At 37.4% G+C, this 18,534-nt stretch overlaps 3 protein-coding genes across 5 annotated transcripts; 2 read left to right on the top strand and 1 right to left on the bottom strand.

Annotated features, from left to right (window-relative positions):
• The first annotated feature begins 2,819 nt into the window (after positions 1–2,819).
• LOC9316063 (phosphoenolpyruvate carboxylase 2) lies at positions 2,820–7,556 on the top strand. The gene is made up of 10 exons (XM_002881817.2): positions 2,820–3,393; positions 3,704–4,095; positions 4,180–4,264; positions 4,339–4,561; positions 4,641–4,744; positions 4,841–4,925; positions 5,020–5,174; positions 5,445–6,443; positions 6,542–6,928; positions 7,063–7,556. The coding sequence occupies exons 1-10, from the start codon at positions 3,226–3,228 to the stop codon at positions 7,354–7,356; spliced, it is 2,892 nt and encodes a 963-aa protein (XP_002881863.1). The 5' UTR covers positions 2,820–3,225; the 3' UTR covers positions 7,357–7,556.
• Positions 7,557–11,146: 3,590 nt separating this feature from the next.
• On the top strand, positions 11,147–13,287 carry LOC9316062 (14-3-3-like protein GF14 mu). Of its 2 annotated transcripts, none has more exons than XM_021027781.1 (7): positions 11,147–11,403; positions 11,666–11,972; positions 12,059–12,146; positions 12,253–12,362; positions 12,452–12,600; positions 12,867–12,925; positions 13,007–13,287. In XM_021027781.1, exons 1-7 carry the CDS (start codon positions 11,331–11,333, stop codon positions 13,007–13,009), a joined length of 789 nt encoding a protein of 262 aa, XP_020883440.1. In that variant the 5' UTR covers positions 11,147–11,330; the 3' UTR covers positions 13,010–13,287. The 2 variants fall into 2 exon arrangements, with proteins under 2 accessions (XP_020883440.1, XP_020883439.1); XM_021027780.1 differs by having other exon boundaries at positions 12,864–12,925.
• Positions 13,288–13,496: 209 nt separating this feature from the next.
• Positions 13,497–16,737, bottom strand: LOC9317928 (inactive TPR repeat-containing thioredoxin TTL3). 2 transcript variants are annotated; one of them, XM_021027779.1, is made up of 8 exons: positions 15,452–16,647; positions 15,171–15,366; positions 14,894–15,078; positions 14,472–14,805; positions 14,196–14,397; positions 14,008–14,114; positions 13,743–13,900; positions 13,497–13,695 (listed from the first exon to the last, which is right to left on the bottom strand). In XM_021027779.1, the coding sequence occupies exons 1-7, from the start codon at positions 16,339–16,341 to the stop codon at positions 13,748–13,750; spliced, it is 2,067 nt and encodes a 688-aa protein (XP_020883438.1). In that variant the 5' UTR covers positions 16,342–16,647; the 3' UTR covers positions 13,497–13,695; positions 13,743–13,747. The 2 variants fall into 2 exon arrangements, with proteins under 2 accessions (XP_020883438.1, XP_020883437.1); XM_021027778.1 differs by having other exon boundaries at positions 13,497–13,900; positions 15,452–16,737.
• Between the last annotated feature and the right edge of the window lie 1,797 nt (positions 16,738–18,534).

The raw sequence follows: 18,534 nt of genomic DNA, 5'->3' as shown, positions 1-18,534 counted from the left end.
GCGGCGATAGACCTCGACGTATCTCTCTCTCTCTCTCGCTAACTTGGACCACTCGAAATTGAGTTTTGAAGCACGGATAACGTTTGCTTTGACCTTTTGGGTTTGTCATAGGTCGTTTTATTTGGTCGGTACACTCCTAATCTCTCAAAAATATCACTTTAGTCACAACTTCTTTTTGTTTTGGGGTCATTGCGCATGTGTTTCATATGTCATATGTGAATACTGAATCATCATCCTAGACATAGCATATACAACTATATATTATTTAACTAAATGCTAACTCGTGTGCGTAAATTACTGTATTACTATAGTGTTCTGCATTTTTGTTTGGGCATATGTATATGTGTATATACACATTATATTGAATGCAGTTTTTATCCTATACAGGGTATTTTTAGTATGCACATAGGTTTATATAATTTGCATATAAATATCCGAAGAATATCCGTAGAGCAGTTAGCATATATTCCCACTAGCCACCACTATCTCAAATTTCATTTTCAGACATAAAAATTTATGCTTCTTTTTGAAAAAGAAAAAAACTCAATTAGCATACCATTTATATCAAACATCACCCATCACGTAAGTTACGAATGTCCATTTCCGCAACCGGAGTTTAACTTGTTTGGGGAATAAGTATCAACATATCACAATAAACTGAAAATGTAATATCTCTCTTTGCAATAATCATTCATGGATGCTCAACACGATTGGCTTGTGTTTTCCCAATCGATGAGCTAAGATTTTTTCGTCGAGTGATCAAGCTCTTAATCTGCAGCCAAGCTTGTGGTTCATAAAGAGCTCGGATTAGTTATGCTTTTAATCAAAGTAGAGCAATTACATAAATAAGCTATATATATATATGAATTGTAATAATGGCTCTGATTAATAGTAATATACTGACGATGAAATTGCAAAACATAAAACTTGTGGTTTTAGTTCATCTAGAAGATGTGAAGTAATCATGCAAAACAATATATGTGTACGTACGAATCTTCTTTGCCATACGGATCGTCGTCGGATACTGCTTGTCTTTTTCTCTCAATTATAAAATATCACATATATATTCAATGTGAGAAAGTATGAGAAACAGGACAAAATATAGATATTGGTTGGTAAAGTTTCTAGTGGCTGAGTTAAATTAAATAAGGAATTAAATGAGAGCAAATTTATTTGATATACACCTCATATCTATATCAATGAAAAAAACTTAATATTGGTGTATTTGTTTCTTTCGTCCGACTCTTGAAGAAATTAAAAGGTTATATACATATTTTGCATTGCCCTTTCACATTTTCTAAAGCTCATATCATCTTTGATAGTATCGTTTGATGCATGTTTACTTATTCATAAAAATTCTCTAAAAATCTTCTATATTATTTTGATTTGAAATTTCTCACTCAAAACATAAAACTTCTAAGGATAACCAGTGAAATGACTAAAATGACACAAGATATATAAGTTATCACCATAATTTACATAATCAGTATAATAACTAAAATGCTCTGAACACCAATTGTTTGAACTAAAATTTTTTGACATAAAACTACTGAGATCAGTTTAATAATTTATATAACGCAAAATAGAATTTTAATACCTTTGAGTAAATATAATTTAGTTTCTGATTTTTTTTTCATGATAAATCAATGGTTCAGTTGAGTGATTTTTTAATTAAAATTTTGATATTTTGTTCAAGAAATTTAGAACGATAGGTATATTGGGTGAAATAATTCTAGTTTATATGATTCCATTTGTCCCGGATATATAAATTGATACGATAAGGTCAGTGATAAAATAAATTGATACGATAAGGACTTTATATGATTCTATTTCCACCCATCGGAATCTTCAGTTGGGTATTGTTCTTATATTCGAGAATCAATTAAACAAAATAAATACTAGTTAAAAACAACTAGTATATGATAAGACCGTAATAGACGTGGTACGTTTAAGTCAAAGGTCAAAAAGCCGAATACAATTCTGGCTCCTTCCACAACTTTTGGGGATTTACTTTCTTTTCACCCAATCAGTTTTGTTTGTTTAGTTTTCTCAATCTTGTTGTTAAAAAAGTAATTTTTACTTGAGTTCATTTTTAACAAAAATTCTTCTACTTGGACTGATAACTCAAAAGAAAAATATTTCTCCCATAGTTATACTGAATCAAATTTTTTGTTTCTATGGAAGCAAATATATTACAAGTTCAAACTAAAGGAGAAGAGAAGCTATTATTGCTTTGCCTCAGCATTTAGGAGATAATAAATTGTATGAAGTAAATAAGCATATCCTTTGGCATATTCCGTAATATATGGCCTCTAATTATCTCTATAAGCTTTCATATTATTTTCTTAGATGCTTTTCGTACAAAAGCATTAAGATAAAAATCGACAAAAAACAAGAGATGATATTCTTTTTCAAAAAAAAAAAAACAAGAGATGATATTCAGTTTCGTGAAATATTAAAAGAAGCCAAAAAGAGGGAAAAAAAAAGAAAAGTCGAATTGGTGGTGGACTCATTGGTCCACTTAAAAAGTCATCAGAACCGTACACATGCAGCTTGGTCCCGTTCCTAATTTCATTTCGTTTGACTACGTATAAGTTACAACATTCAAAACCTTCACTTTTTACAATTTACAATTTTTTGTTTTATGTTTGTGGAAAAAATCTTTCCGAAAATGTTACCACGAAAAAAGAAAATATGGATTTAAATAATATTTAAGAGATTGACAAAAAAATAAAATTTTTTTTAAGAAACTGATTAAGGAGAAAGAAAAGAAGAAGAAAGATTTCGCGGCTATAAATAAGGTACAACTACACACATCGAATGGACTAGAGTTTTCGCGTCTAAGATTTTTTAAGAAAAACCAAAAACCTTTTATAACCTGTCTCTTCTCTTTCCATCGTCTTCCTCGTGAACGAAACTTCTCGATCTTCTTTTTCTTTTTTCACCTGTTTTTCGGTAACACGAGATACTACACTTCCACTCTACTAATAAGCCACTTTTTTTTGTTCTTTTTAATTTTTACAATCTCCATATATTTATGTAAAAGTGAAATCTTTTTGTTTTTTTTTGACGTTTTTATAGTTGCAGCTTTTTCGGATAAATTTCCTTGATATTCTCCGATTGTGTCAATCTGGAAAAATAATTGAGAATCTCTTACTCTTAAAACCAAAAAGAGTTTTTTATATATCAGAGAGAGAGAGAGAGAAGAAAAAGCATCAACCAACCATGGCTGCGAGAAATTTGGAGAAGATGGCTTCAATCGATGCTCAGCTCAGGCTTCTTGCTCCTGGCAAGGTTTCTGAAGACGACAAGCTTATCGAGTACGATGCTCTCTTACTGGATCGATTTCTCGATATTCTTCAGGATTTGCATGGCGAGGATGTCAGAGAATTCGTATGTTCCTCTTCTCTCCCAGATCATTCTCACTCATTCTTATCTGCTTAAAGTGAAAACAGGAACTGGGTTTCTGTTAAAAATTTGAACTTTTAGTTACATTTAGGCCTTACCCATCACTAAATCATCATGTGGGTTTGTTGTTTATCCTAAAGTTGAATCCTTTTTAGTGAAATTAAGCAGATCAGAGCACACTGTGTTAAGATTTTTCAATGATTGAACTTTCTCATTCCTTTTTGCTTCAGTGGCTCATTGAGTTTTCAATCTGTGATTGTTTCTGAATCAGTTAATGTTTTTGTTTTGTCTAAAGGTTCAAGAATGCTACGAGGTTGCGGCTGATTACGATGGAAACCGCAACACTGAGAAGCTAGAGGAGCTTGGAAATATGCTGACGAGTTTGGATCCAGGGGATTCCATTGTTGTCACAAAATCATTCTCCAACATGCTTAGCTTGGCTAATCTGGCTGAGGAAGTCCAGATTGCTTACCGGCGTAGGATTAAGAAACTCAAGAAAGGTGATTTCGCTGATGAGGCCTCTGCAACGACGGAATCTGACATTGAAGAGACTCTCAAGAGGCTTTTGCAGCTTAACAAGACTCCTGAAGAGGTCTTTGATGCTCTCAAGAATCAGACTGTTGACTTGGTTTTAACTGCTCATCCCACTCAATCTGTTCGTCGGTCTTTGCTCCAAAAGTTTGGAAGGTTTGTTTAACTTTCTTCGAGTCCTGACATTTTGGATTTCTTGTGTGTGAGTTTACTGATGTGTTTTTGTCTCAATGTTTTCAGGATTCGTGACTGTTTGACGCAGTTATATGCAAAGGACATTACTCCTGATGATAAACAAGAACTTGATGAAGCTCTGCAACGAGAGGTATACGCATCTAAAGAATTTGATGAAGTTTATGTTGCATGAGGTGTACTAAAACTATGTTTTTGTTGCACCAGATTCAAGCTGCTTTTCGCACTGATGAAATCAGAAGAACTCCTCCAACACCGCAGGATGAAATGAGAGCAGGGATGAGCTACTTCCATGAGACAATCTGGAAAGGAGTTCCTAAGTTCTTGAGACGTGTTGACACGGCTTTAAAGAACATTGGAATCAACGAGCGTGTTCCTTACAATGCGCCTCTCATTCAGTTCTCTTCTTGGATGGGCGGAGACCGTGATGGTACAAAAACATGACTTAGTTTTGGATATGAATGTCTCTTATCAATAAGGTTCGTATTAATGGAATTTTCTGATTGCAGGAAACCCGCGAGTAACTCCTGAAGTTACAAGAGATGTATGCTTATTAGCTAGAATGATGGCTGCTAATCTCTACTTCTCCCAGATAGAAGATCTTATGTTTGAGGTAATGAAAAGTTAAATCACATCACAGCAATTTAGTTTCTTTGTTCACGTTAATGACAGAGATCTTACTTTTGGTTTTGTCTGTGTTTGTTTGCAGATGTCTATGTGGCGTTGCAATGAGGAACTTCGTGTCCGTGCAGAACGTCAACGGTGTGCGAAAAGGGATGCAAAACACTATATAGGTGTGTGTTGCATTCTCAACATTTTTGTGTCCTAGATTTTAACAGTTTGTTATATACTCTGATGGATGTCTGATCGTTTCTTGAATTAATGTAGAATTTTGGAAACAAATCCCTGCGAATGAGCCATACCGAGCTATTCTTGGAGATGTAAGGGACAAGCTGTACAACACACGTGAACGTGCACGTCAGTTATTGTCAAGCGGAGTTTCGGACGTTCCCGAAGACGCTGTTTTCACCAGTGTGGATCAGGTGTGTTTTCTTGCTGTTTGCAGATCAACTAGTGATGTTTAAGCCAGATAACTGAAGCTTTAATTCCATCCGAAATTAGAGACATTTGATTAAAAATCAAAGCTATACCATACCGATGCATAGTTGCTTTGGGAACTATTTTTCTAAAACTGAAAAATCCCAAACCAAAACATGGATTGAACCAATCTAATCACAAAGTTGTTCCTTGTTTCTTGTTTGATTGATTTCTCTAACTTTCTAACCTTTGATTGTTTCTGTTTCTTTCCAAAGTTTTTGGAGCCACTTGAGCTTTGTTACCGGTCGCTCTGTGATTGCGGTGACAGACCTATTGCTGATGGAAGCCTGCTCGATTTCTTACGCCAAGTGTCAACATTTGGGCTTGCGCTTGTGAAACTTGATATCCGTCAAGAATCTGACAGACACACCGATGTCTTGGATGCTATCACGACGCACTTAGGTATTGGTTCTTACAAAGAATGGTCGGAGGATAAAAGACAGGAATGGCTGTTATCTGAGCTAAGCGGGAAACGCCCTCTCTTTGGACCGGATCTTCCCAAAACTGAAGAGGTTGCAGATGTGTTGGACACTTTCAAAGTCATTTCTGAGCTTCCTTCGGATAGTTTTGGTGCTTATATAATCTCAATGGCCACTGCTCCATCAGATGTGCTTGCTGTTGAGCTCTTGCAACGCGAATGTGGGATCACTAATCCTCTGAGAGTTGTCCCGTTGTTCGAGAAGCTAGCGGATTTAGAATCCGCGCCTGCTTCAGTCGCCCGTCTCTTCTCCATAGAATGGTACAGAAACCGGATCAATGGAAAGCAAGAAGTCATGATCGGGTATTCTGACTCGGGCAAAGATGCTGGTCGTTTATCTGCGGCTTGGCAGCTATACAAGACTCAGGAAGAGCTCGTGAAGGTGGCAAAAGAATACGGAGTTAAGCTCACTATGTTCCACGGAAGAGGTGGGACTGTAGGACGAGGAGGTGGACCCACCCATCTTGCTATTTTGTCTCAGCCTCCGGATACCATTCATGGGCAATTAAGGGTAACCGTTCAAGGTGAAGTTATTGAACAGTCTTTCGGAGAAGAGCACTTATGCTTTAGGACTCTTCAGCGTTTCACGGCTGCAACACTTGAGCATGGAATGCATCCACCGGTTTCCCCTAAGCCCGAGTGGCGCGTCCTCATGGATGAAATGGCTATAATTGCCACTGAAGAATACCGTTCTGTCGTCTTCAAGGAGCCCCGTTTTGTTGAGTACTTCCGTCTGGTAAGTTCATAACCAACTCAATTAGTACTAGTCTACTATTATTAAACAAACAGTAGTTAAAAAAAATGCCTAAATGCGAGTTTGGGTTTGTCTTATAGGCGACACCGGAGCTTGAGTATGGAAGGATGAACATAGGAAGCCGACCATCGAAACGTAAACCGAGCGGAGGAATCGAGTCGCTGCGTGCGATCCCGTGGATCTTTGCATGGACTCAGACGAGGTTTCACTTACCCGTATGGCTAGGCTTTGGAGGGGCATTCAAACGCGTGATCCAGAAGGACAGTAAGAATCTCAACATGCTCAAAGAGATGTACAACCAGTGGCCTTTCTTCCGTGTCACAATTGATCTAGTCGAAATGGTTTTTGCCAAAGGAGATCCTGGAATCGCGGCTCTGTACGACCGCCTCCTCGTCTCTGAAGAACTTCAACCATTCGGTGAACAACTTCGAGTTAACTACCAAGAGACCAGACGCCTCCTCCTCCAGGTATTACTTACTTCCACTATAACCACATCATAGATGTCCAATCCGGTTTCCATGCGGCATCAAACAAAACCACGAATGGTGGGGACAAACTGGCCAAAATGCCAACTTAATCCGTGCGTTTCGTACCTTTCCAGGTTGCAGGTCACAAAGACATTCTAGAAGGGGACCCTTACTTAAGGCAAAGGCTGCAGCTACGTGACCCATACATCACGACATTGAACGTGTGCCAAGCCTACACACTCAAGCAGATCCGTGACCCAAGCTTCCACGTCAAAGTTCGGCCACATCTATCTAAGGACTACATGGAGTCTAGTCCAGCAGCTGAGCTTGTAAAGCTCAATCCAAAGAGCGAATACGCACCGGGACTTGAAGATACCGTCATCCTCACTATGAAGGGTATTGCTGCCGGTATGCAAAACACCGGTTAAGCCAGTTTCAACCGTCTTTGTACCATTCCCTGAATCTATGCTATGTAATGTATTATGTTTATTCTAAAATGTGATAATCTATCTTACTCTACTCCGTACGCTTTTTAATGAGTATGATAATTTCTTGTTTTCTTCTATTGTTGTTACGTTTACTACTCATATCTGTGAAATATATTTCTGAAGGGAAACATGAAAAGTAATCTTTCTTTTTGCTCTAAGATGTTGAAGTTGCCAATATTAATGTATTACTCTTAGCAAAATGTTGAATTTTCTGTTCTTTTTTTTTTTTTTCTTTTCTATCTTATGGATTTTAACCTTTTTTTTTAAAAAAAGGTGAAAGCTCTACATAATCATATAGAAAACAAGTTGAATATTTGGAATCTCTAACGACAAATGCCGAATCCAAAATCCGGTTCTTTTTCATACCATATAGCAAATTTATTATCCAATTCTATAATTTTTTTACTTAAAATATTATTTTTGAAAACTTAAAACATAATTAATTGTTAAATTTTCATTACGTGAAAACATACTCAATTTTTGATTACTAAGTCGAACTTGTTTTCAAGGTTTTTAAATTTAATACTTAGTTTTGTTTTTAGTTATTAAGTTTATTTTTGTTATTAAGTTTTAAATTTTTTTACTTCAAATTTTTTTTTTGAAAACCGTTTAAAACATAACTAAGTATAAAAGTTTCATTACGTGAAAACATGTTAAACTTGTGACACCTCAAGACTTACGGACCAAAAGGACGAGATGCTAAATCGAATTTGTTTTCAACATTTTTAAATTTAACACTTAATTTTGTTTTTAGTTATTAACTTTATTTTTAGTTATTAAGTTTTTAAATTTTTTTTACTTAAATTTTATTTTTGAAAACCGTTTAAAATATAACTAAGTGTAAAAGTTTCATTACGTGAAAACATGTTAAACTTGTGACACCTCAAGACTTACGGACCAAAAGGACGAGATGCTAAATCGAATTTGTTTTCAACATTTTTAAATTTAACACTTAATTTTGTTTTTAGTTATTAACTTTATTTTTAGTTATTAAGTTTTTAATTTTTTTTTACTTAAATTTTATTTTTGAAAACCGTTTAAAACATAACTAAGTGTTACATTTTAATTACGTGAAAACATATTAAACTTATGACACCTCAAAACTTACGGACCAAAAGGACGGGATTCTAAGTCGAACTTGTTTTCAATAATTTTAAATTTAACACTTAGTTTTGTTTTTAGTTATTAAGTTTTTTTTTTTATTTTTTGTTATTAAGTTTCTAAATTTTTTTTACTTAAAATATTATTTTTGAAAACCGTTTAAAACTAACTAAGTGTTAAATTTTTATTACGTGAAAATATGTTAAACTTATGACACCTCAAGACTTACAGACCAAAAAGACGGGATGCTAAGTCGAACTTCTATTCAACGTTTTTAGATTTAACACTTAGTTTTTTTTAGTTATTAAGTTTATATTTTGTTATTAAGTTTTTAAAAGTTTTTAATGAAAATATTATTTTAAAAAACCGTTTAAAACATAGCTAAGTGTTAAAATTTGATTACGTCGAAACATGTTTAACTTGTGACACCTCAAGACTTACGGACCAAAAGGACGGGATGCTAAGTCGAACTTGTTTTCAACGTTTTAAAATTTAACACTTAGTTTGTTTTTTGTTATTAAGTTTATATTAGTTTTTAAGTTTTTAAAATTTAGTTTAAATCAGAAAATCCAAAGTGAAAATCAAAATTTTTATTAAAAAAAAAAAAAGAAATTAAGAAAGAAATACCTGGAGTTGGGCCGTCACAGCGAAGCCCATTGCCCAAACTCTGATTTTCTATCTTCTGCATCCTCTCCCTCAGCCGCGACTCCATTATTCTTCTAAAGCCATCGAAAGTCGAAACTACTAGCTTTTCATTGTCCCTCTCTTCGCTATCCTCTTCTTCGTAATCTCTTTCACCGCCGTCGTCAAAGCCCGACGGTGATAGGGTTGAGATCCACGTATGATGAATCCATTGGTAACGAATTACCCAGAACGGTGAAATTAGTGGAGACTGGAGACCCGTCTTGAAATCGTTCTCAATAATTGACTGAAGATGTTGACACAAGAGGGTATGAAGATCCATCACGAACCGCCGATCAATCTGACGGATTTGGTCTGAGATGAAGGATGAAGTTCTTGCAGAGATCATCGGCTTACTTCGGTGTCGGAATTGATCATCTTCTTCACGCTCTCGATCCTCTCTGCAAGACATTAGCAGAGCTTTGTGGAAGAAACTACAGGTATTAAAAATAAAAAGATGAAAGATGTTTTTTTTTTTGTTATCGTTTCGAAGAAGATGAATAGAGAATTATGATTTCTCAAGGAAGAAGATTTGAGTGAGTATTTATAAGCAACAAAGTTTCTTCAAAAAAAAGGAAATTTTAGATTGTTTCCTTTTTTCGACGATTTTTGGTTATTTCCTTTTTTTTTTTGGCCAATATTTCTTTTTTTCTAAGAGTTTGGTTGTTTCCTTTTTTCGGCGAATTTGATTGTTTCCTTTTTTACATATTTGAACTTGTTTTTTCAAAGTTGTACTAGAATATTCTAAGAGGTTTGTATTAAAAATTGTGTTGCAGGCAATGTTGGCTTCTCCAAAAGCATAACCAGTTTATACAGATTCTGAGAACCAGATTCATACAACAGACGCTGACATCAGATTACCATTGATCGCTAGTTCATGTTTCGAGAGAGAAGCGGCCTGGTTATGATTCAATACCCATCCATGGAGCTAATATATTACAGCTAAATTCGTAGCTTTATTACAGAATCATGAATTTGCTCTGTATGTGTTTGCTTGTGACTCTCTTTGCGTTAAGGCGTGGGAATATAGCTTTACATTTATATAACAAACAAATGGAGGCAGAAGTGAAGTGTTTGTGAATTTGTTCTAATGCAGGGGCGACTAGAGAAGAAGAAAGCAGAGTATGTAGAGAGGATGAAGAATAAGGTTGCAACGATTCACAAGGAAGCAGAAGAGAGAAGAGCAATGATTGAAGCTAAGCGTTGAGAAGACATTCTTAAAGCAAGAAGAAACGCCTGCTAAATGCTGGGCCACTGGAACTGTTTTCAAATGCAGCTTGTGGATGTTTCTAATCTTGAATTTGCAAATCAAATTGTCAAGATTTTGTAACTACAAAGTGTGAACGAATTTCTCTGTTCTCTTCAATGGCTTGTAATGTTGTTTGGATATTGATTTTGTCTGTGAAAACATGAGACTGAAAACCAGAAGACCAAAAAGAACCAAAGTTTGAATCTATTTCTTAGATAGGCTTTCATAAGATTAAAATTTAGAAACCATGGAAACAAGTAAACAACACCAACAAGAGAGTGTGAGTAGCTGTCAATGTTCTCTTCCGAGAAGCTCATATCATCATCGCTTAGGAGAGAACTCATACATATTCCCTCTAACAAATACCTTGTGAACAGTTGGTAAATTTTTATAAAACTCCATGACAACTTCAAGGTTATACAATTCCACATAAGTCACAGTGCTCAAAAGTTGCTTGTCCTTGAGAGAATCTGTTCAACCCTAATAATGACATTTGGGTTGGAAATAAAAGATTAATCCATTTTTGTAATTAATTCCATTATTGAAAAAAAAAATATATATATAAAAATATCAATGGGAGGATAAAGTACTATTAAAATGAGTGGACTGGTGGATAGAGAGTGATGACATGTCATGATATGGTTGGAGGAGTGAAGAACCAATGGATCCCACGAGGAATAATATAATGAATAAAATCCCGCTAAACCCGCGTTAATTACGCTTGTGTCCCTACGCGCGTCTCAAAGATCTCTCTCTGTGTTGTTTCTTTTGTCTGGAGAAAAAAAAACAAAAGAAGAGCGTTCGTCGAGAGATATACATACTCGGATCAGTCGTCAAAACTCAAAAGCTTTGGAATTTGATACTAAATCTTGAAAAATCAGTCATGGGTTCTGGAAAAGAGCGTGACACTTTCGTCTACCTCGCTAAGCTCTCTGAGCAAGCTGAGCGCTATGAAGGTAAGGAATCTTCTTCTTCTTCTTCTTCTCTCGAATGGGTTCTCTGAATTTCTCACAATCAGGTCTTTTTTTATAGCTTCTTTAGTTCGTTTCTCTGTTTGATTTTACTGGATTTTGATTTCATCGAAGGGTTTGGTTTGATCTTTGTAAGTCAATGATTTGATTGAGATTTTTTGAATTGGGAACTTCTGAGCAAGGAATTAGATTCAAGGGTCTCGATTTTTACAAGATGGGTATTGGAAATGTGATTTCTTTTTCACAGAAATGGTGGAATCAATGAAAAATGTTGCGAAATTGAATGTTGATCTGACGGTGGAAGAGAGGAACTTGCTCTCTGTGGGATACAAGAACGTGATTGGTTCACGGAGAGCTTCGTGGAGGATCTTCTCGTCGATCGAACAGAAAGAAGCAGTGAAAGGGAATGATGTTAATGTAAAGAGGATCAAAGAGTATATGGAGAAGGTTGAGTTAGAGCTTTCAAACATATGCATTGATATAATGTCTGTGTTAGATGAGCATCTAATTCCATCGGCTTCCGAGGGTGAATCAACTGTCTTCTTCAACAAGATGTAAGTTTATAATGCTTCTATACATGATGTTAAACTCAAGATTTTAAGTTATGTATGTGGCTGAAGATTTTTTTGGTTTTTTGCAGGAAAGGTGACTATTACCGCTATCTTGCGGAGTTCAAATCAGGGAATGAGAGGAAAGAGGCTGCTGATCAGTCTTTGAAAGCCTATGAGGTGTTCTACTAGTGATATATAGTGTTATTGATCACTGGATATTCTCGGTTGGTTTTTCGTTACTTTACTTTTGAGCTTTTTGTTTGTTTGTTGGTTTCCTTTACAGATTGCTACTACTGCTGCTGAGGCTAAACTCCCTCCTACACATCCTATCAGATTGGGTTTGGCTTTGAATTACTCTGTCTTCTACTATGAGATCATGAACGCACCTGAAAGGTTTAGAGATTGTTAGCTATACTAAGAAAAGAAAAGATTCATTGTTTTGGAGAGTTGAGATTTTTCTTTTTCTTTTCTTTTCTCTTCAGGGCATGTCACCTTGCTAAGCAGGCGTTCGATGAAGCTATCTCAGAACTTGACACTCTGAATGAGGAATCCTACAAAGACAGCACCTTAATTATGCAACTCCTCAGGGACAATCTGACCTTGTGGACTTCTGACATCCCAGAAGGAGGAGGTGATGATCACTCTGGACCTAAGCAAACTCTTAAACTATGATGTTTGATGTCTTACAAAAGTCCTTTTTGGTGTTCATTATTACTTCATTTGTGTTGTTTCGCTTGGAAACCATTGAATATATAAGACATTTTAAGCATATCCATGGAATACTTGATAATGGATAGTTGAAAGTTGAAACAGCATCCAGTAGACGATTCCCTATCTCATAATGATACATATTTTGCTGTGGATTTCAAATGTTTATTTTGCCTTTATATGCAGCAGACGATGCCCATAAGACGAATGGTTCTTCCAAAGCTGCTGCAGGTGGAGATGATGCTGAGGTAAAGTAGAACACATTCCTTTTCTAGGAGTGAATCGAATAAGTCAACTCTGATAACAAGATCTCTTTGCTCTTGGTGCAGTGATCTGATATGTGTGCACCCGCAGCAGCAGCACTGGTCAATATGTTTCAAGAACAACTGAATGCGCGGTGAATAATAGCGAAACGTAGAGTTCCTCTGTTTCCTGTATTATTATTGTCTATGTTATTTGTACGCTGGTTTAGTCCTAATTCTCTCTGGTTTGAATGTATTGCATCATTTGATGCCTGTCTCAGGACACTGCCTTATTTGTAATCTATAATTCAGTACTGTCTTCTTACTAATGTCCTTATGGATCCAATTTTATATCCCTTCATTTCTAAGTTGCTGAGACAGGAGCTGTTTCGTTTTCGTATGCTCTACCTCTTTCTTTCTCCTCTTCCGATCTCTGATTCATGTTATGTTGCTGATTGAATCATGTTATGTTGCTGATTGAATCAGCCACACCAAGTACAATAAACTCTGTTCAGTTTCTTTCACAGCTTGTTCGTCTGTATTGGTGAATAATCTAAGCATACACAAGCCAAGCGTAAATAGATAATGAAGCTTGTATTTCTTGAATCCTTGCGAACATTTACTCATATGTAATATAGCCAAAGCAAGCAGAGTCAAACTTCAAAAAAAAAGAATTAGAATCGAAAAAAAGAAGAAAGAATGAATAGTTTGTTGAATTTTACAGAATAGCTCTTTCCCATCTTTAACAAAGATTACTATCTGAGTCTTTGAATAGGCTCTTCGGATCGAATCATAGGGAAGCAGAGAACGATGATAGGGCTTTCTCAGTTATAAGAGGAAATGCTTTATAGAGTCCTCTAGAAACTGATGGCTCGGACAAACCATCTCCTTCACTTTATCTCCATTCTTGTATATCTTGAATGTCGGAACTTTCCTGATACTCTCTGCTTTCGCCAACGCCATGCTCTCCTCCACATCCACCTAATAACATTTCATTTTCTCAGTTAGAACATTGAGAGACATAGGTTTGTTTATGTATACGTTTAGAAGATGTGATATAAGAAGCATATTTGGAAGGTGCTTCTTACCTTAAAGAAATGTACTAATGGATACCGGAGACATAAAGTGTTGATGAAAGGAGAAATTTCTTCGCATTGTCGGTTTGATGATGATTTGAAATGAAATACAGAGACACCTGAAGATAAATGTTTCCACTTGAGCAAGACACTTAAAATCTCAACCTTTCAAACAAATTGAAGTTTCTCCTTAAACTTACCGGGGAGTGATACCGAGTTCTTGAACTTATCCAAAGTCGAAACCACTTCAACTTCATTATTGAAACCTAGGCTTTTAGATTCTTGGCTTCTGTTCATTAGCACGGTTTTCGCTCTCTCTAGAGACTCTGCAACTTCGCTGTCTCCTGGAAGTTCCCTTCTCAAGAACTCATAATCTTTGACCGCATCCTCCCACCGACCAAGCTATGTAGTTCAACAAACATTGTCATTCAAATACAATTCGGTCAATAACTGATTATACAGAGTTCTAAACTCACCTTTCCATATGAAGCAGCCCTTCGTAGAAGTGCCTTGATGTAACTAGGCTGCATTTTGAGCGCATGGTTACAATCTTCAACAGATTTCTCCCACAAACCGAGCTTATACCAACACGCTGCTCTGTTGCAGTACAAAACCGAATTGGATTCATCGTGCTTGAGACCGTCTCCATAAGCAACACTCGCTTCCAAGAATCTCCCCGAACTAAACAACTCATTACCACGAGTACGTGCCCGCACAACCATCTTCACATTGTTTAAAACTGATGCTACCTCAGGATTGGTCTGATCGAGCATCGCAGCTCTCTCTGCCTTTACAACCGCATTCTCAAATCTGCAACAAACCTATCATTTCTACTCACTCAACGGCCGAGAAAAAAAAATCCAAAGAATCACAACATTTCTGAGTTTCGAAAGCTCACCTTCCTAATGCCATATCAACTTGAGATTGGATACAGAGCACATAAGCTTCAACTACCATACCAAAGAGTTTCGCCTGCGGCTGAGAATGGTAATGATGATCCAATCTTGGAATGCAAGATAGACAAAAATCTGAATCCTCTATTTGGTTAAGACGCAAAAAGGCTTCTGCTTTACAAGCTACAAGCTGTCCAATCGAAAAAACCTCACTGTTAGTTCAAAACCTTTACAAGAAAATGCAACACGCCGTCCTATCTTACGGCAATGATCTGTAATCACCTGAGGAGACGAATCAGCGCCGTTTGCAATGGCTGCATCGGTTTCCTTAATAGCCGTTTTCCAATCTCCAATCTTCCGAGCCTCCCAGCATCGCCGGAGATGCTTATCCAGTGTCTGCAGCCGTTGGAGATCAGCTTGATCCGGACATTGCCCGGAAAAACAAATATGACGTCTTGCATTCTCAGCTTCTCCCAATCTAACAGCAACAATACAATCCATTATTTCAATTCTCAATCTTTAAACTAAATCACAAAGCAAAAATAACAACCCCTCAAGATTACCTGAGATATAGAGAAGCAAGTCTTTGGTGAGCTCTGGAGTAAGAAGGATCAAGCCTAACAGCTTCAAGACATTCTCTAACGGCTTCTCCTAACCGTCTTAACGCCGTTAACGCCGCCGCACGGTTGCTTCTGTAAGCTGCATTTTCCGGTGATATTGAAATTGCTCTGTCGTAAAGCGACAGAGCTTCAGAGAAATTCCCTCTCCTATACATATCATTCCCCATTCTCTTCAACTCCTCCGGATTTTCGCCGTTCTCCGCCGCTCTCACCGTCTTTCCGCTGCTTCCTCCTGCGCCACTGCGTACAACGTTTCCATGTCCGTAATTTCCAGTTCCTGTGCACAGAGTCTCAGTCCTACTTGAGGTCCGAGACGCCATTCCGGTTTTCAAGATCCGACCCGAGGGACAAATGTTTCCCGCCGGTAAAACGCCGGGACTCGGCGACACTGCAGACGTCGCACCGCTACCACCTCCTTGCGGCGAGGTGTGACTCATTGCTGAGGTAAAGCTAGAGCCAGAGAAGATCAACGGCGTTCCAGTAGAGGAAGATCTTCTATGACCCGGTTTAAGATTCCGGGTCGTCGGCATTCCGGATCCGGGGCTAGAAAGCTCACCGGAGTGACTCCTGTAACCATTCTCTAACCGCTTACCCATCTGAGAACTCACCGACGGTTTACCAGAAGCAGAGCCTGAAGAACCAGAGCTGCTCGTAGGAGTCGCAGCGGCGGAAGAAGAAGCAGAGCCACGTGGCATTAAGGTAGAAACAGGAGAACCCAGATCGAGTTCTCGAAAATCAGGTTTGTTGACGTCATCGTTTCTCTGTAAATCACGAAATCGACCTGTGATTGAATCTATAGCAGGTTCCAACGAAAGTCTTCTAGAATGAGACATCACTTCCTCGTAAGCTGAATCTAACGAGACTCAGCTTCTTCTTCGTTTTCGTCTTTCTTCTTCTCAAAGAAGTCAGACACCACCACCACCGCCGGGCAGAAACAAGTACTGTCTCCAGGAGAAGAGAGAGAAAGAAGAGAAAAGGAAGACAGATCTCGTGATAAATAGAAAAGGAAGACGCAAAGAATGACGAGTGAAAAATAAAAGGTTTTAAAAAGAAAAAAAAAAAACTGGATTAACCTTGATTAATAAAGATTACAGAGATTATGAATGACATTGATCTTCTTCTTCTTCTGTTTATCTCACGAGTCTCTCTCTCTCTCTCTTCAGTCCCGTGTCTTCACGGCTACTTGTCGTTGAAGAAAATAATACGGTGATTTATCGAATTTAATTTTATAAATAAACTCTATAGTCTAAAATAGTTGACTTTTAATTTTGAGCACAGTATTCGAAAATAAAATTAATTATACTTTTTTCTTATATTATTGAATTTTGTTTCTTTAAATTTTCTAAATAAATTATAACATTTAACCCCTTACTAACTAACTAACTATAAGGAACTCTCCAGCTGAAACAGAGGTTTTGCTCTCAAGTGAAGCTGGACCTGCAACACAAACACTGAAGCCCATCAAAGAAACTCAGTCAAAGCCCATTAATACTCAGTCGTTATCCTGCAGCAACACAAAGCAAGATTCCTCAATATCTATGGTTAGAAGCTTTCTTCACTGCTTCCTTTTTGGGCAACCTGCTACCATCTTCTGCATTAGCTGACAACAAAAGTCCTTATGAGCTTCTAATGGGTAAACCTCCTATCTATACTGCTTTAAGAGTGTTTGGATCTGCATGCTATCCATATCTCAGGCCTTATGCTAAGCACAAATTTGATCCTAGATCATTACTTTGTGTCTTCTTAGGCTATAATGAAAAATATAAAGGTTATAGGTGCCTTTATCCACCTACTGGTAAAGTTTATATTTGCAGGCATGTTCTTTTTGATGAGCATCACTTCCCTTTTCAGAAAGAGTATGCTTCTTACATTACTCCGGCTACCTCTCCATTACTTTCTGCCTGGCAACAGAGTAATTCAGCAAATCAACAAGTCTCATCAACAGAAACTCAGTCTCCGGAACCGATTACTAGTGAGCCACAGGAATTTTCAGAGCGTACGACAGCCTTTGATGCTGCTTCTATTGGCGACAGCATTCCTGTACTCACTAGTAGTCCTATTCAAGACACATCAACAGTTAACAGTCCTCAGAAGACGCCGATGGTAGCTGAAACAGAGGTTTTGCTCATGGATTCACCAACAGAGTCCATATTTTCTGAAGAAGATTTTCCACCTCTCACAAGTCCTCAAGCACCTGTCAACAATCATTCTATGACAACAAGAGCTAAAGATGGGATAAGGAAGCCTAATCCTAAATATGCTCTGCATACTGTGAAGACTAACTATCCAGAACCAAAGACGGTGAAATCAGCACTTAAAGATTATGGTTGGAACAGTGCTATGAAAGAAGAGGTGGATACAATGCATGAGACTCAGACATGGGATTTAGTTCCTCCAGAAGAAGAAATTCAACCTCTAGGCTGCAAATGGGTTTTTAAAACCAAGTTATGTGCTGATGGATCATTGGACAAACTCAAAGCTCGACTAGTAGCAAAAGGTTACGAGCAAGAAGAAGGAGTTGATTTCATTGAAACATACAGCCCTGTAGTTCGAACAGCCACTATCAGAACAATTCTTCACAGAGCCACAATCAACAAATGGGAGGTTAAGCAACTAGACGTCAAAAATGCCTTTTTACATGGAGATTTAAAAGAAACTGTCTTCATGGTACAACCACCAGGGTTTGAAGACCCTAGCAAACCAGACTACATATGTAAGCTCAAGAAAGCCATCTATGGGCTGAAACAAGCCCCAAGGGCGTGGTTTGACAAGTTTAGTTCCTTCCTACTTGAATTTGGATTCACTTGCAGCTATCCGGATCCGTCGCTGTTTGTCTATACCAAAGGCAATGATGTTATGTTCTTGCTTCTTTATGTTGATGACATGTTGCTCACAGGTAACAACACCAAGCTCATTGATCAACTTATGATGAGTCTCAGCAGCATTTTTCATAGTAACCTTGTTGAGCCATTCTTTCGTTGCTGCCTGCCCGTCTGAAGAAACCTTGGCCTTTTCGAGGTCTCTTC

This window comes from Arabidopsis lyrata, assembly GCF_000004255.2.
Source record: "Arabidopsis lyrata subsp. lyrata unplaced genomic scaffold ARALYscaffold_4, whole genome shotgun sequence".
Lineage (NCBI taxonomy): Eukaryota > Viridiplantae > Streptophyta > Magnoliopsida > Brassicales > Brassicaceae > Arabidopsis > Arabidopsis lyrata.
This window is presented reverse-complemented; position numbering and strand designations above follow the sequence as displayed.

Coding starts and splice junctions, on each gene's coding strand:
- LOC9316063 (XM_002881817.2), top strand. CDS start 3,226: ATGGCTGCGAGAAATTTGGAGAAGATGGCTTCAATCGATGCTCAGCTC. Junction 4,926..5,019: donor GGATGCAAAACACTATATAG/GTGTGTGTTGCA, acceptor GAATTAATGTAG/AATTTTGGAAACAAATCCCT. Junction 6,929..7,062: donor CCAGACGCCTCCTCCTCCAG/GTATTACTTACT, acceptor GTACCTTTCCAG/GTTGCAGGTCACAAAGACAT.
- LOC9317928 (XM_021027778.1), bottom strand. CDS start 16,341: ATGTCTCATTCTAGAAGACTTTCGTTGGAACCTGCTATAGATTCAATC. Junction 15,367..15,451: donor CTTGCTTCTCTATATCTCAG/GTAATCTTGAGG, acceptor TGTTGCTGTTAG/ATTGGGAGAAGCTGAGAATG. Junction 14,806..14,893: donor GTTGATATGGCATTAGGAAG/GTGAGCTTTCGA, acceptor GGTTTGTTGCAG/ATTTGAGAATGCGGTTGTAA.
- LOC9316062 (XM_021027780.1), top strand. CDS start 11,331: ATGGGTTCTGGAAAAGAGCGTGACACTTTCGTCTACCTCGCTAAGCTC. Junction 11,973..12,058: donor ACTGTCTTCTTCAACAAGAT/GTAAGTTTATAA, acceptor GGTTTTTTGCAG/GAAAGGTGACTATTACCGCT. Junction 12,147..12,252: donor AGTCTTTGAAAGCCTATGAG/GTGTTCTACTAG, acceptor TTTCCTTTACAG/ATTGCTACTACTGCTGCTGA.